We start from the raw sequence: 15,299 nt of genomic DNA on the forward strand, positions 1-15,299 counted from the left end.
GCATCCATTCAGTGTCCATTCAAATCGCTTTTTCGATGCACTTTGGCAGTGTGGATGCTCTCTTTCAGAAGAAGATTTTTGGAAGATCTCTTCCAGAAAAGCTTCTTCTGAAAGAAGCCTACAGTCTAGATGTAGCCATAGTGGGGTTGGCTCCTGACATTCTTTAATCCTTTGTGTCAAACTGGAGAAATGGCAATCAATCTATCTTCAGTGTTTCAAGGGGAAACTGATGGACTGTCCATTTTCTGGAGTCTTGAGAGGGCAGCAAAGAAATCTCACTTTCTCAACTATTTAAAATACTCTCACTTTTTCTTTACTGAATGGTATAGGCCATTTACCTTGGCTTTAGGCTTTAGGTTTTCATTTAGATTGTTGCATGCTGAAGCACCCCAACTCAGAAAATATACTTTAAAGAAGCAGTGGAGGAGCATTGTTAGCTCCATTACTGTAGAGCAAGTGGGCTTCTGCTCCTCCTTTATGATATTGGGAAATGGTTTTCCATTGTTAGGGTATGTCTAGACTACAGGGTTTTGTCGACAGAAGTTTTGTCGACAGTATTTGTCGACAAAACTTCTGTCGACATAGAGCGTCTAGACACATTCAGTTCTGTCGACAAAGCAAGCTGCTTTGTCGACAAAACCCTGTAGTCTAGACGCAATCCTACAGGCAATAACACCTTCTGTCGACAGAACTCTGTCGACAGAAGGTGTTATGCCTCATAAAATGAGGTTTACCAGCGTCGACAAAACTGCTGAGTTCTGTCGACATTATGTCGACAGAACTCAGCGGTAGTGTAGACGCAGGTATAGTTTTGTCGACAAAAGTCCACTTTTGTCAACAAAACTCAGTAGTCTAGACACACCCTTAGTCTCCTGAAGACTGTATATATGGATAATCAGGTTAGCCATCAAATTAAGCTCTAACATGGGTATCTGCATACATATTTCAGGGTGAGGGGAAAATGTTGGAGGCCATAATTCTGTGTTTCACTGAGAGCTCAGTTTTTCTGAGAGAAGGTTCGATTTGAGAAGGAAGGCTTCTAGATCAGACTAAGGTGTCAGGTTTTATTTTGATGACCAGTGTTTTGATGTAACATTATTATAAAGCTATAGCTGTTGTGTGAAGAATAACAAAAGGCTTTAAACATTATGGACCGTATTTTCAACTCTGTATTTATGGTTGAAACCTAAATTTCAAAGCGGTCAGCACCCACTGTGAAAATCTACTCAACTCGCTTTGGGGCCTAAATGGGAACTAAGATGGGTTGAAAATCTGATCCCAGTTGTGGCTGTTGAGCTCTTGAAAAATGCATCTGCATATACTAAGTGTCATTTAAAAGTGCCTCCATCAGGATCTGAATAGGAGCTCTCCTCTTGCACTTTTCAAGAACAAGGATCAAAGTTGTCTTTCAATTATTCAATGGAACAATTCAATGGAATTGAACAGTTTGGTGAAATTGTTCAATATGTTCTAACTGTTTTGCTTTTTTGTTTTATGACAATCGATATTTCTCAAGTGTTGAGTGGCTTTTTGTGATCCTTAATGGTCTAGTAGAATATTACTAGCAGTGGCCCCAAACCTAAAGTTCTGAGGGAAATCTGAGTTTGTATTAGAATGCACAACTCAAAGCTATCACTATAAAAGAAAGAACTAGAACAGACTTCAATTTGGAAAAAAATTGAATTTGATATTTTGAAGCCTCAAACTGGGAAAATTGTATATTTTCATTCAGTGTGTTGGGGTGAGATGCTTTTGAATAGATTTTTTTTTGTGAAAACTGTGATATTTCTAGAAAAGCATATCAAAGTTCTGTAGTGCACTTTCAGGAACTTAAGGAAAAGGTACGAGAAACCTTGAAATGGCATAATAAATGAGCAGTGCAAAAGCATTTGAGTAATTTATTTGTTTCTCAAAACACAATATGTTCTTATATACCAGGGGTGGGGAACCTTTTTGAGTTTGGGGCCACTGAGGAATCTCAAGGAATCTCAATTTATAAACTAATACATTTATTATTGGCTGCATAGTCAAACAGAGCACACAAATATGGACCTATAATGGTGGTCAAGATACTGAGATGGTCAGAATTTTGGTTTACTTATCAAGTATTTCATTACTTGAAGTACTGTATACTTCCCTGACATACTGGAACATTAGCAGTGGGTTTGAACCCAAGTCTTGTGTGAGAAACTAAAGTTTTGGTGAAGGTTATATCATACTAACATTTAGCTCATAATAATGTTATATGGTTTTCCCTCTAGACTAATGTTTTAGATTCTGCACCCAGCTGGAGAACATTGGCCATTTGACATCCATAAATTCATCCGGAGAATGGGGAGCTAAAACCTTTATTCTTCCTGCCCAGATCTGGGAATTAGGAAAGATGGTATTGAGAAAGGGGATATTGAAGATTTTCCTCATTGAGGTAGCTTTACCAGACAGCAATCAAAAGAAAAAGGTGACTCAAGCTTCAGTAGACACCCTGTACTCACTCCATAATTCCCCTAAAGTGGTTTAGCATCAAACTCAAAAGTGTAAAATGTCATTAAATAATTCAATTAAAGTACAGGTGAGAGGACCAGAATGACTCATAGATGTCTGCTTTTTGATGTCCTAGTTCTGATAAAGGTGCATTATTTAACCAGAAAAGTGACATCAGATAAGGAGTTTCAATACAAATTATTCCACAAGGTCTCAATACCCTGGAATGGAGAAGTAAAAGCTGCATTATTCAGCCCTATACCAACCAGAAATCTCTATAAATCATAATTTCTGATCTTAATTGAAAATCTGGTTTAAAGTCCAGTAGGCCTAGGTCCAGAAGGCTCCCAACCTGACTCTGAGTGGTTCCCCAGAAGCAGCCCCATGTCTCTGATGCTCCTAGACAGAAGAATAGCAATGGGGGCTCCGTGAGCTGACCCTGCCTCACAGCTTCACAGCTCTCATTGGATGGGAACCTCAGCCAATGAGAGCTGTGGAGGTGGCACCTGCTGCAAAGGCACCATGCAGGGCTTCCTGGCCTTGTGTCTGCCTGGGAGCATCAGGGACATGTGGCTGTTTGTGGAGAGCTACCCAAGGTGAATGCTGCTTGGATCTAAGCACTTCGAAACCCCTCTTGTACAACAGCCTGCCTAAAGCACCCCCCCCCATGCTCAAAAATGCCCTTCCAGAGCATGAACCCCACATCCTGTTCCACACTCTGAACACTCAGTCCCAGCCTGAAGTTCTGCTCCTACAACCCAAATCCCTCATCTTTGGCACCAACCAAGAGACTATACTCCCAGCCACCGGCCTCACTCCCTCCTGCATCTAACCCTATGCCCCAGCCAGGAACCCTCTCTCGCACCTGATCCCTTTGTTTCTGGCCCCATTTTGGAACCTGCACCATGAGTCCAGAGCCCATACCTTCTCCCCCACCCTATCCCCCTGCCTTACCCTGAAGCCTCCTCCAACACGCTGAACTCTTAGTTAACCAGAATATTTTATTAGCCTGCATCCCCCATTCCCTCATCATGCTGTATAACAACGCTTTTACTGTACAAAGGAGATACTGATCAATGCTTACACTCATTTAGTCTCTGTTCTCTCTGTGGAGACTACAAAGATAGGCCATGATCCTGCAGTTACACCAGGTAGATTGATTGCTTGATGTTAATGAAGTTCCACAAGGAAACTCAGGTCTGATCACATGAGTTGAATTGCAGAAAACAATTAAATAGAACCAATTGATATGGTGGTTTAGTGCTTTATGCACATGTTCAGTCAGAAAGTAATGACACTATTACTACTGACCTGTGAGGAGTTCCATAGAAATTAATGGAACTACTCACAAGAGTAAAATTAATCACATGTATAAGTGTTTGTAGAATTGATGGTTCTGTGAGCAAGATATGGAAAAAAAATCTTATGTAACCCATGATTAATCTTCTGCTTATGTTAATTTGCTTGTATAGTTCCTAATTTTTTTTTGCTTGTTTAGTCCCCAATTATTTTGGGGGGGAGAGGGAAAACAAGTCTGCAATTTGATTTACCCCATGTAATACTATATCTGAGACTAACAGTTTCTGAATTATTGTGTATCTGATGCTGTGAATGCTTTCATCTACTATACCATGCTCTCCTGAACGTGATTGTTTTTTACTGTTTGCCACATAGGGATTTTAAAATAAAATCAGTCAGTGCCTGCAAAGAGTAAATCTAAAGCAAGACTCTGTCTGATTTCTTTCGAAAACCTTGCTGGCTTGTACAGCTTTTCTCTGCAGTAAAAGCTAGAGATACCTTATAGCCTTTCACAGTTGTCAGACCATATAATTTTATCAAATAATTGGTTCTGGTCTTCACAAAACTGCAAGTAACCAAGTTCACGTTATTTTATTTAAAACTTTTCTGCTGTTGTTGATGGAATTCTCCTGCCCTTTTTCTTGCCTCAGGTTGCTCGGTTCTCTCGCTTCTGACCATTTCTAACCCATTTTAAAGTTTTTGATAGGTGTCAGTTATCTGATTTGTGGTACAAAAATCAATTCGTTTGACCACAGCTTTCCCTTTAAAATCTTAAGAGCATTTGATACACCCTTGACATAACCTCCATCTACCTATCTTTGAGTAAATAAAACCACTTTTTAGGTGTTCATTCTCCATCATTCAGTTAACTGTTTTTTTTTTTTTTTTTTGGTTGATACTTCATTTCACTCCTTTTAGTAAGGCACTGATCAGCATTCCAAAAGCACAACTCCTTTGAAGTAAGGTAGTGGCATTTTCTAAGATAGATTACAAAAGATCATTCTCATCCCAGTACTAAGGACTGCTAACCAAAGAAACAAGTTGCTCTGGACACCCAGGTAGTTGGTTCTAGTATTGAAGTTACAATTTAAACATCTCCAATAAAGCCAAGTATTAAAGCATTATCTCCTCTGTGCTGCAGCACTAACAAAAGAATCCATTGTCTATAAGTCCCTGCAAAATCTGTGCTATTGCAGAAATTGGAAATTCTGCAATATTAGGCTTCCACTGTAATTTTGACAGTGGGAGTTCTGTGAAGAGGGCTGATAGTGGGATCTCTAGCCACCCCAGGGATGAGAGCAGGAGCCTCTGATCTCAGCCGTGGGCAGCCAATATAAGCCAGATCCCCTGCCCCTAGCTCTGGGCAGCTAACAGCAGAAAATCATGGAAAAGTAATTTGATATTATTATGGTATAATATAGTGTTATAAGTAACTGTATTATTACAAATATTAAGGTGCACTACCACTTTACCATGATTTTCCACGGCTAGTCTGCAACTCAGCTGACTCTCTCTTATGACTATTGTGTCCAAAAAAGCCTTTTCTTTATTTTTAAGACTATTAATATATAAAAGTAGATAGGAAATAGAACAAGTTTAAAACAATAACTGACAGTGGTTAACACTGTCCCTTTTTGAAGTCTGACTTGTGCTTTATGAATGAAAAGATAAAAGTACAGACAAATAAATAACTGTATATTCACTTGTACATTTTTTCTTTTTCATGTTCTTATTTAAACATTTATGAATCCAGAAAAACTATGTTAAATTATGTATCAGGTTAAGCTTTCCAGTGTGTCCATGAAACCTCACCAATAAAAGGAGATTTTACAAATATATTTTTTTCCCTTTTTCAGCTGGAGAGATTACAGTCTGAGAATACCTCTGAGTGGGGAAAAAGAGAGATACTTGAAACAGAAAAGCAAGGTCTGGAAAGAGAGAATAGAAGGTTGAAGGCCCAGGTGAAAGAAATTCAGGAACTTTTGGACAGGAGAAATAAACTCACATCAAGTAACTTGGATTCTGATTTCAAGAGAGTGGAAACTGAACTACTAGAAAAAAACAAGGTATGGACTTTACTTGGCAATAGATGACTTGTTTCAAGGAAGTTCTCAAACATCAGCACAAATTTAAAATAGGTGCAGATCCAGGAAACACTGGAGCATTTGCGTAACATTACATGTAGGAGTATTCCTATTTAAATCAAAGGGATTCATACCTATATCAAGTAGTGCAGGAAGGTAAGTTCTTTCAGGATTAGGGGTCCTAATGTGATGCTTAATTTTATTTTTGAGTAGATGGCATATTCTTTGAAAAAAGGCTCTGATGGGTGTTCTATATAGTATAACAGTGACAATGATTTTTCTGCATTGTTCCTATAGCTGTTAACCTTTCTTTTTCACACTGCAATAGGAGAGGTAAAATTATAGTAATTATATCTGTACTACAATTCCTTTTATGTAATCTCTCTTTTACAGAATTTCAAATTACTGGATTCCTATTTAATTTTTTTTTTCAGTATTCAAATATCATATGTTCATTCTTTGAACTATAATATTGTAAAGTCTCATTCTTCTAGAAAAAGTTTGGAGTTTGCTAAGAAACAAAACCACTTAGATCTTATTTTCCTAAAATACCTTTTCATGTTGTCACAATTCAAGGGCAGCTGCACTGTTGTTTCCTGTTTGTGGTCTACCAATGGCATCCAGTCCTGCAAACACCATCTAGGGATGTGTCTAAACTACACCCCTCTGCCGACAAAGGGATGTAGATTAGGCACATCGCTATTGCAAATGAAGCAGGGATTTAAATATCCCGTGCTTCATTTGAATAAAAATGGCCTCTGATTTTTGCTGATGTGACTCATAGACTCATAGACTCATAGACTTTAAGGTCAGAAGGGACCATTATGATCATCTAGTCTGACCCCCTGCACAGTGCAGGCCACAGAATCTCGCCCACCCCTCTTAGAATAATCCTCTCACCTATGTCTCAGATATTGAAGCCTTCCAATACTTTGAAGGCCCCAACATGCAGAGAGTCCTTCAGCTGTGATCTGTGCCCAATGCTACAGAGGAAGGCGAAAAACCTCCAGGGCCTCTGCCAATCTACCCTGGAGGAAAATTCCTTCCTGACCCCAAATATGGCGATCAGCTAAACCCTGAGCATGTGGGCAAGACTCACCAGCCAGACACCCAGAAAGTTCCCTATAGCAACTCCTATCATCCCTCCATTGACCTATTTCCAACTGGAAATGAATGGTCAATTAGTTACCAAGATCATGTTATTTCATCCAACCATCCCCTTATCATAGAATCAGAACTGGAAGAGACCTCAGAAGGTCGTCAAGTCCAGCCCTCCGCTCTAGGCAGGACCAATCCCATCTAAATCAACCCGGCCAGGGCTTTGTCAAGCCGAGACTTAAACACCTCTAGGGATGGAGACTCCACTACTTCCCTAGGTAACCCATTCCAATGCTTCACTACCCTCCTAGTAAAATAGTTTTTCCTAATATCCAATCTGGACCTCTCCCACCACAACTTGAGACCATTGCTCCTTGTTCTGCCATCTGTCACTACTGAGAACAGCCTCTCTCCATCCTCTTTGGAACCTCCCTTCAGGAAGTTGAAGGCTGCTATCAAGTCCCCCCTCACTCTTCGCTTCTGCAGACTAAACAGACCCAAGTCCCTCAGCCTCTCCTCGTAGGTCATATGCTCCAGACCCCTAATCATTTTGGTTGCCCTCCGCTGGACCCTCTCCAATGCGTCCGCATCCTTTTTGTAGTGGGGGGCCCAGAACTGGACACAGTACTCCAGATGTGGCCTCACCAAAGCCGAATAAAGGGGAATAATGACATCTCTGGATCTGCTGGCAATGCTCCTCTTAATGCATCCTAATATGCCATTAGCCTTCTTGGCTACAAGGGCACACTGTTGACTCATATCTAGCTTCTCATCCACTGTAACCCCCAGGTCCTTTTCTGCAGAACTACTACTTAACTGGTTGGTCCCCAGCCTGTAACTATGCTTGGGATTCTTCCGTCCCAAGTGCAGGACTCTACACTTGTCTTTGTTGAATCTCATGAGATTTCTAGTGGCCCAATCCTCCAATTTGTCTAAGTCACTCTGGACCCTATCTCTGCCCTTAAGCATATCTACCTCTCCCCCTAGCTTAGTGTCATCTGCAAACTTGCTGAGGGTGCAATCTATCCCCTCATCCAGGTCATTAATAAAGATATTGAACAAAACCGGTCCTAGAACCGAACCTTGGGGCACTCCACTAGAAACCGACCGCCATCCTGACATCGAACCGTTGATCACTACCCGCTGGGCCCGGCCTTCTAGCCATCTTTCTATCCATCTTACCGTCCATTTATCCAATCCGCATTCCCTTAACTTGCTGGCAAGAATATCGTGGCACTTTGCTGGAAAAAAGCGGCAGTCTAGACGAGGATCAGTCAACAAGGAAAGCCTTTTCCAACCTATCCTGTACACCTTGTTGCATGAGGCATAAGGGATCAGTAGGAAAAGGCTTTCCTTGTTGACCAATCCCTGTCTAGACTGCCGCTTTTTGCCGGCAAAGTGCCGCATCAGCAAAAAGCGGTGGCCATTTTTATTCAAATGAAGTGCGGGATATTTAAATCCTCGCTTCATTTGTAATAGCAATGTGCCTAATCTACATCCCTCTGTTGGCAGAGGGGTGTAGGTTAGATTAACCCTAGGAGTTTTTCCTCCCCTGTGGTTACCAGTTCAGTTATTACAAATAGTTATTTGATGCTCAGAACACTCCCCAACATTTACATTGGTCATATCTCCCCTAAAGAAAGTTATGTAGAGTAAAACCTGTGTTGTCCGGCATGCTTGGGGATTAGGGCATTCCTGTTATCTAAAAATTCCGGTTATCTGAGGGTCCCATCAGCCTAGGAAAAACCAATGGACAATAATAGTAAAACTCAAGTTTGTAATATTGGTAGTTTTGTACAGTAGTGTGAGGTAGTTGATCTCACATTTCTATTTTGCGTTCAAGATGATTAATACTTCTTAAATAAAAATTTGTTAAGCCAAGCATGGTAAACCAAGCCAGGCCTATGAGGCTGAAGATGTGACAGTATTGTGGTTGGGGGCAATGCCGGTTAACTAAGTTTTCTCATTAACAGAGTGCCAGATAACAAAGGTTTCACTGTACAATTACACAATAATACATAAAATTTGCATTTTGAATACAATGGATTCTAAAGCTACTTGCATTTAATAAACAAAGGTTTCTGGAGATACTGCAGGAAATTGTCATATCTGTAAAAACTAGGAACTTCTGAAATTCTTTTTGAGTGGTATTTATTTGAACGAATTAGCATATAAGAGACTCCTTTGTAAAAAGCAATTTGAGATTTGGAAGAGACCTCTGGCCACATATATGCATAGATGAGTAAATCTGGTACTTTGTGTCTAATAGTTATTCTTGGCATTCATGCATTTTGTGAATGTGAGATGAGATCCTTTCAAACAGCAGTGGCCATCTGGATAGTCCCCAAATATTGTCATGGCTCCCAACCTGAAGGCATAAAGTGGACCCAACCATCCCTCAATTCTTTTCTTATTTCCAATAACTGTGACAATGAACCCTTGCAGCATCTGCCTTTTCTTAAGCTATGTCTACATTATCACTTAGGTCAGTATACTTTGTTACTCAGGAGTGTGAATAAGCCACCCTCTTGGGAGACATAAGATACACTTATCTAAGCAGAGCTGTGGACAGTACCATATCAGCAGGAGAGTTTCTTCCACTGACATAGGTGCCCCACTCATTGCGTGTGGATTAATTAAGTCAACAAGAACATTCTCTCTGTTACATCATGGCCACGGTAGCACTGTGACATAGACTGTGTAATCATGCTTTATCGCGAGGGGAGAGCTCTCTCTGTGATTAAAAAAACTCCTCCCTGAACGAGGGGTGATAGTTTCATCACTGGGAGTGTGGCTCCTGGTGACAAAGTGTTGTCTACACTGTTGCTTTTTGGCACTAACAGATTTGTTTCTCGGTGGAGGGGGGCTATTTTCTTACTCCCCTGATTGGCTAAAGTTTTAGCACAGAAAGTAGTAATGCAGACACAGCCTAAGAGTAGCTGTACTAGAGAGCTTACAGCAGCACAGCTGCAAGCTTTCTAGGGTAGCCATAGCCTTAGCTAGTGCTGTTGTTGAACATGTTGTCTTTGCAGCTGCTGGGTCTGCTGGTTGCCTTCCATTCAGGCTAAATGAGGAACAATTAATGGTCAAATGGTTTAGTGATAGCTGATAAAATGAAAAACACCCTGGGGCTGATAACAAATGCCACTGCACAAAGACTAGACTAAATGCAAACACAGGACAGCTGGGGACTGATTTGTTTGCAGCTCTATGTCTTTCTGCCAGAAGCAGCCAGGAAGCAGGCAGAGACAAGCAGAAAGCAAAGGAGTCAGGACTCAGGAAGAGAAACACTTGTTCCATGGCCTTCAGAGAAAGCTAAGAAAGAGAGCTCTTTAGGCGTAGTGCTGGCTGAAGAAAGGATCTCATTGTAAGAAAGGAACTGTGTCCTGCTGTGTGATTTCTACTATAGTCAGGGAAGCAAGACTCTATTTGTAAATATACACAATTCTATCAAAGAAATACCAGACTCTATAATTAATTTCTCTTTCTAACAGAAGCAACCTACTGACCCAAATATTGGCTAATCACTCAAGTCAAAAGGGGTAATATTGTTAATAGCAGGGGGGTCCAGGTTTCCAGGAGAGAAATAAGAGTTGGTAGTTCTGTTGAGCCAAAATGGAGCAAATACATGGAAATGGTTGCAGAACTCAAAGATGTCCACAATAATATCAAACAAAGTCTAAAGCAAGAACCAGAGGCTATGCAAAATAATAAAAATAATAATAAATAAAGCAAAAAGCAGGAATTTTCCAAGAAAGTGCTGAGAGATGACCTGTAGGCAGAGATGAAACCTTTTTTTAGGGTTGGCATCTAGAAAGTGGCTGGGCAGGTTCGGAAGCCCAGTTACAAAACTTCCAAATTTGGAAAGACAGAGTAAATCAAAGAGGTGACTAGCAACCTGACAGACAAGGCTCAGTAGGTTTCCCAGGACACAGGGGACATCAGGAAAACTTTGTAACACATGGATCCTGCTAAAAGATGAGCTTCAGAAAGGATTCCAATAGCTGAAAAAATTGCCCAAGGGGTGCCCAAGCTGCTCAGGTGGCCCACAAATGAGCTGCACCGGTCGCAGCAGAAGTGATAAAGGTCCCAAAGGTCCCAGAAGTGATAAAGGTCCCAAAATAACATTGAATCCAGACCAAGATATTAAAGCCAGACCAGGAAGCAAAGAAAAACCGAGGAATCTGATTGCCTTATAAATATGCAAAGATGAGTAAATCTGGTACTTGGTGTCTAATAGTTATTCTTGGCATTCATGCATTTTGTGAATGTGAGATGAGATCGTTTCAAACAGCAGTGTCCATCTGGATGGACTATAACAGTCCCTTAACAAGTTCCCAATAATAAGGATGTATTTGTCTATTTTTTTCACCTATATTAGGTTGGGAAAAAATCACCTTGCAACTTTATTTCTATTTGGACAAGGATGACTCAAACTAAGGGTCAATGCTTCCAACCCCTTCAAGTCAGTGTAACAGTTCTGATGCATATTGTTTTCAACAATAACTGACTCAGCATTTTTTAAACTATTTTTTTAATATCACGCTTTCGAATGATTCCGACTTGTTGCGAACTTTAATTTTGATTTGCATTTTAGTGTGTGCAATTATATACAAATAATAATATGCACAGTCATTTGTCAATACAAATACAAGTGCCATGAATGCAAACTTTTTGGGGACACAAATGTTAATGTGACAATATATGCCTACGAAATGAGGCCATACATTTAAAAGTTAGGCCCTACATTCTAAACTGTCAGTATGCCCAAAATATTTCCATGGGCAGTTTCCAAAAAGTGAACTTTTGTTGTCAGAGATCAGCAAAATTGGCCAAACAGTTGAGATCAGATATTGTTTTTTATGTGTCCCTATTGATTGCACTTCCTGGAATGGAGTTTGCATTTTAAAATAATAGTTACACTGCTTGACAAATAGGCTGGCAATTCATGTTAAATGTATCCAAGTGATTCATTTTAGGAGGGACCACAATAAATGAAAAAACTATTGAAAATATAAATCAATACCTAAAAACGTATTATTTTCTGAAGGAGATTTATTACCTTCAACTCTAAAGATCATTTTAAACAAAATCTGAATTTAATTTTGTGGAATAGTAATTTTATTTTTCAGTGCTAGTTCTAACTATTAAAGTAAAGGTCTCTAAGTAAAGGCTTGCTAACTAAGTAATATAGCTATTTATTTGACTTTAAAAATAAATACAAAATACGATAGGTAGGCATTAGGGTATGCCTTTGAAGTCACTGCATGACTAATGTTTCTCTACCTGCTGTTTTACCTTTGCAATAGGCTTGTAAAGCGTTCATGTCTATGCAGTCAAACTGAGAGCATGGAGAGTAAAGTCAGTGGTTCGCTACCAATTCCATCACCAAATAACCTCTTCATGCTAATGATGTCCAAAACCAAAACTTAGTAGATGCCTAAAATATGATGATCAATTTTCTCTGTGCTCCCTCTCTTTAGGATACAAATATAAAACCATGGACACTGCTGGCCCTTCAGATTTGACTCCTTTTTAACTTTGGAGGAGTTGAATGGTGGTACTTTTCCAAATGGGGGCACTCAATGGGGTTTGAGTTTACTTCGATTCTGAAATTGGGGGAAATTCCCACTCTTTTAATTATTTGCCAGTGGAAAAAGGTGACAAGGAAAGTGAGAGTGGGATTTTTTCCAGCACAACTTTGAAAAAAGATTTCTTGTCATCAGTACCTCACATTTCAATGAACAATCTTCTAAAATATTTTGATCAAAACTTTTGTTTTTGTTTTTGCTTTTTTAAAACTTCTAATTGCACATTTGTGTAGCCATAACCCCCAAGTTTCAGAAGTAATGGGTATTTTTAAAACATGAAAAATCAGTGAATCCTTAAGCAAAGTGAAGTCTGCCTTATTACCAGACCCTTGAAATGTCTAGTCTTCCAGGTTAGATGCATTTTATTTTTTACCTTCCCCCATAATCTGCCATAAGAGAATATAATGGTTCCTGTCAGCAGAAGAGCCATCATCTTCCTAGAGGGAAGCTTGACTTCCCTCCTATTGTACACAATAGCAGACTATGGCTATTTTGAAAGTATATGATTGTTCATGGAATTCTCTATAGAAGAAAAATATGCCGCAGTCCATGCAGAAGAATTCAGTTATGAATAAAAATAACAAAACATGATCATTAATCCTAAAAGATTACTTTATAAGCTACCATTGCACCACAAGTTCTTAAGAAATATAGAAAGGGGAATCTGGAGATAGGGGGAGCAAGAGAGAGGACTGCCTGCTGCCAGAAGTGACCAGCTGCCAGCATCCCCCCTGAGCCATCTTCTCCTTCACCAGTGGTGTGTCAGCAATTCTTATGTAGTAGGAAGCTACCTCAGCTGTCTCCACATGAATATTGTCCAGGAATTGCTCATGGATTTGGATGCTCCTCAGCCTAGCCACCTCCTCCTGTAGCTTTCCCACCTGCTTCTCACTGTGTAGAGATTCCACCAGCAGGCACCTTTCACATTGGATGGTCCCCCCAGCCTGGATTTCAGTAAGTGGGAATTGCAAGCCACAGTCCCTGCAAAACCACACCAGGATCTGGGTAGAGGCATCCATGATCAGGTGGTCTGACTGTTTACAGGCGTAGGTGGAGGAGACAGAAGCAGTGCTGGCACAGGTGTTGCGGATCTTCCTGACCATAGTAGGCTTCCCTCTTTCAAACTCCCCTGTCTGCAGCCTTCTGTCCACTTCGCTCCCCTGGTCACCCTGCCTCTGGCTTGTAAAACCTGCTCAACTAGATCAGGCTTATCCCCTTGTTAATTACACAGGGCGAAGGCTGATCCTGAGGCTGATCAAAGGCAATCAAGGGAACAAAGGATCAGACACTCCCAAACACACAATCCCAACTGCCACAGTAACTGAAACTGAAATCAAAATTCAGAATTCAAATAATCGAGCAAACTCAGTCACACCAAACTCACTCACTACCAAAAGCTAGTACACTCACCTGGTAGCCTGTTCAAAAGTGGCAGGATCTTTTGCTCTCCCTCTTAAACTCCCCTATAGAGGCCAGAAGCTGGAGAAAATTGTCCAGTACTCTCTGAGGCCATGTCTACACTGTGTAGAAGATTGACATTGCCACAGTTGATTTTCTGGGGTTCGATTTAGTGGGTCTAGTGAAGATCCGCTAAATCAAACTCAGAGAGCACCTTTGTCAATGCTGATACTCTGGTTCCTCACAAAGAGTAAGGGAAGCCAACAGGAGCTTCTATGTGAACAGTGCGGAAACTCAATTTAAAATACAACCTTATACTATAGTAAACTATGCAAGGTTTAGTTCAACCTGCCACTGTAGTATAGGCCCGGCCTGGATCCCTTCTCCTGCTCCATAATGAGGGAAGGCAGCCACTGTGTGTTGCTGAATCTGTTCCTAAAAATGGGGTGTATGCAAAGGGATGTTATTTATTTATTTGTTGGGGGGGGGGGAGGGTCTGAATTTAATGTTGATGCAGGATATCTTAAAATCTTGAGATATAACACATGGTACCATTATCTTTGTTGGCACTTAAATATGACATTTTTAATGTAAAAAAACCCTAGAAAATGACTAGATAATTGTTAAAATGAAATTAAGGTTGAGATTGCCTGCCTGTAGTTTAGAGTAAAGCCCATTACAGGAATATTTCACTTATCCCCCAAACAATGTTAACCCCAGAAAAATCTGTTGTAAATCTGAAAATGTTTGATTTTTCTCCCTGTAGATATGGAAATTTATAGTTAAGGTACCCAAACTACTTTAGCTTTAGACTTGTGGTCATACCATGAGAGTAAAAATGAAATATATAAACAAAATGTGCTTTTAAAAATCTGTTTATGTTGATATGAGAGAACAAATACTTATGCACTAATTATAATGTTCTAGTAATTCCACGGTGTCACTAGCATTAACTGAAAATCCTGGATTTATAACATTTGGTTTTGAGATAATTACAAACTCACCATTGTGTTTCTTTCTCCTAACTCCTATTTGATGTAGCATCTTTGTCTGGTAATACACTAATGCTCAATTAATCGATATTTGAGTTGGATAAGTCATCTTAAAGTTTAATCACTTATTTTTTAAAATTATGAAAAAGTATATAAATGACTATTTGGGAATACTTGACAAATTATCATCCCTGCTCTTTATCTGAGTGAATATTTAAGAAAAAATGTCAAATTGTGCAAAATATTTGCAAAATATGAAGATTATTTGAATAGTTATTCATCCAATTCTTAATCCAACTACATTGTCTAAGCATTTCTTCCTGTGGGAACATATATTGATGACAGAGCAGACACCA

The 15,299-nt window shown here is 39.8% G+C and overlaps 1 protein-coding gene across 5 annotated transcripts in view; it reads left to right on the plus strand.

The window, feature by feature from the left end:
- Positions 1-15,299, plus strand: part of CCDC102B (coiled-coil domain containing 102B) — a 333,694-nt gene that overhangs the window by 91,561 nt on the left and 226,834 nt on the right. For all 5 annotated transcript variants that reach the window (XM_006121423.4, XM_075921039.1, XM_075921037.1 and 2 more), the window contains one exon: positions 5,637-5,846. In XM_006121423.4, the coding sequence (XP_006121485.2) occupies positions 5,637-5,846 (210 nt within the window). The remainder of the gene's footprint in view (positions 1-5,636; positions 5,847-15,299) is intronic.

This window comes from Pelodiscus sinensis, chromosome 2, assembly GCF_049634645.1.
Source record: "Pelodiscus sinensis isolate JC-2024 chromosome 2, ASM4963464v1, whole genome shotgun sequence".
NCBI classification, from domain to species: Eukaryota; Metazoa; Chordata; order Testudines; family Trionychidae; genus Pelodiscus; species Pelodiscus sinensis.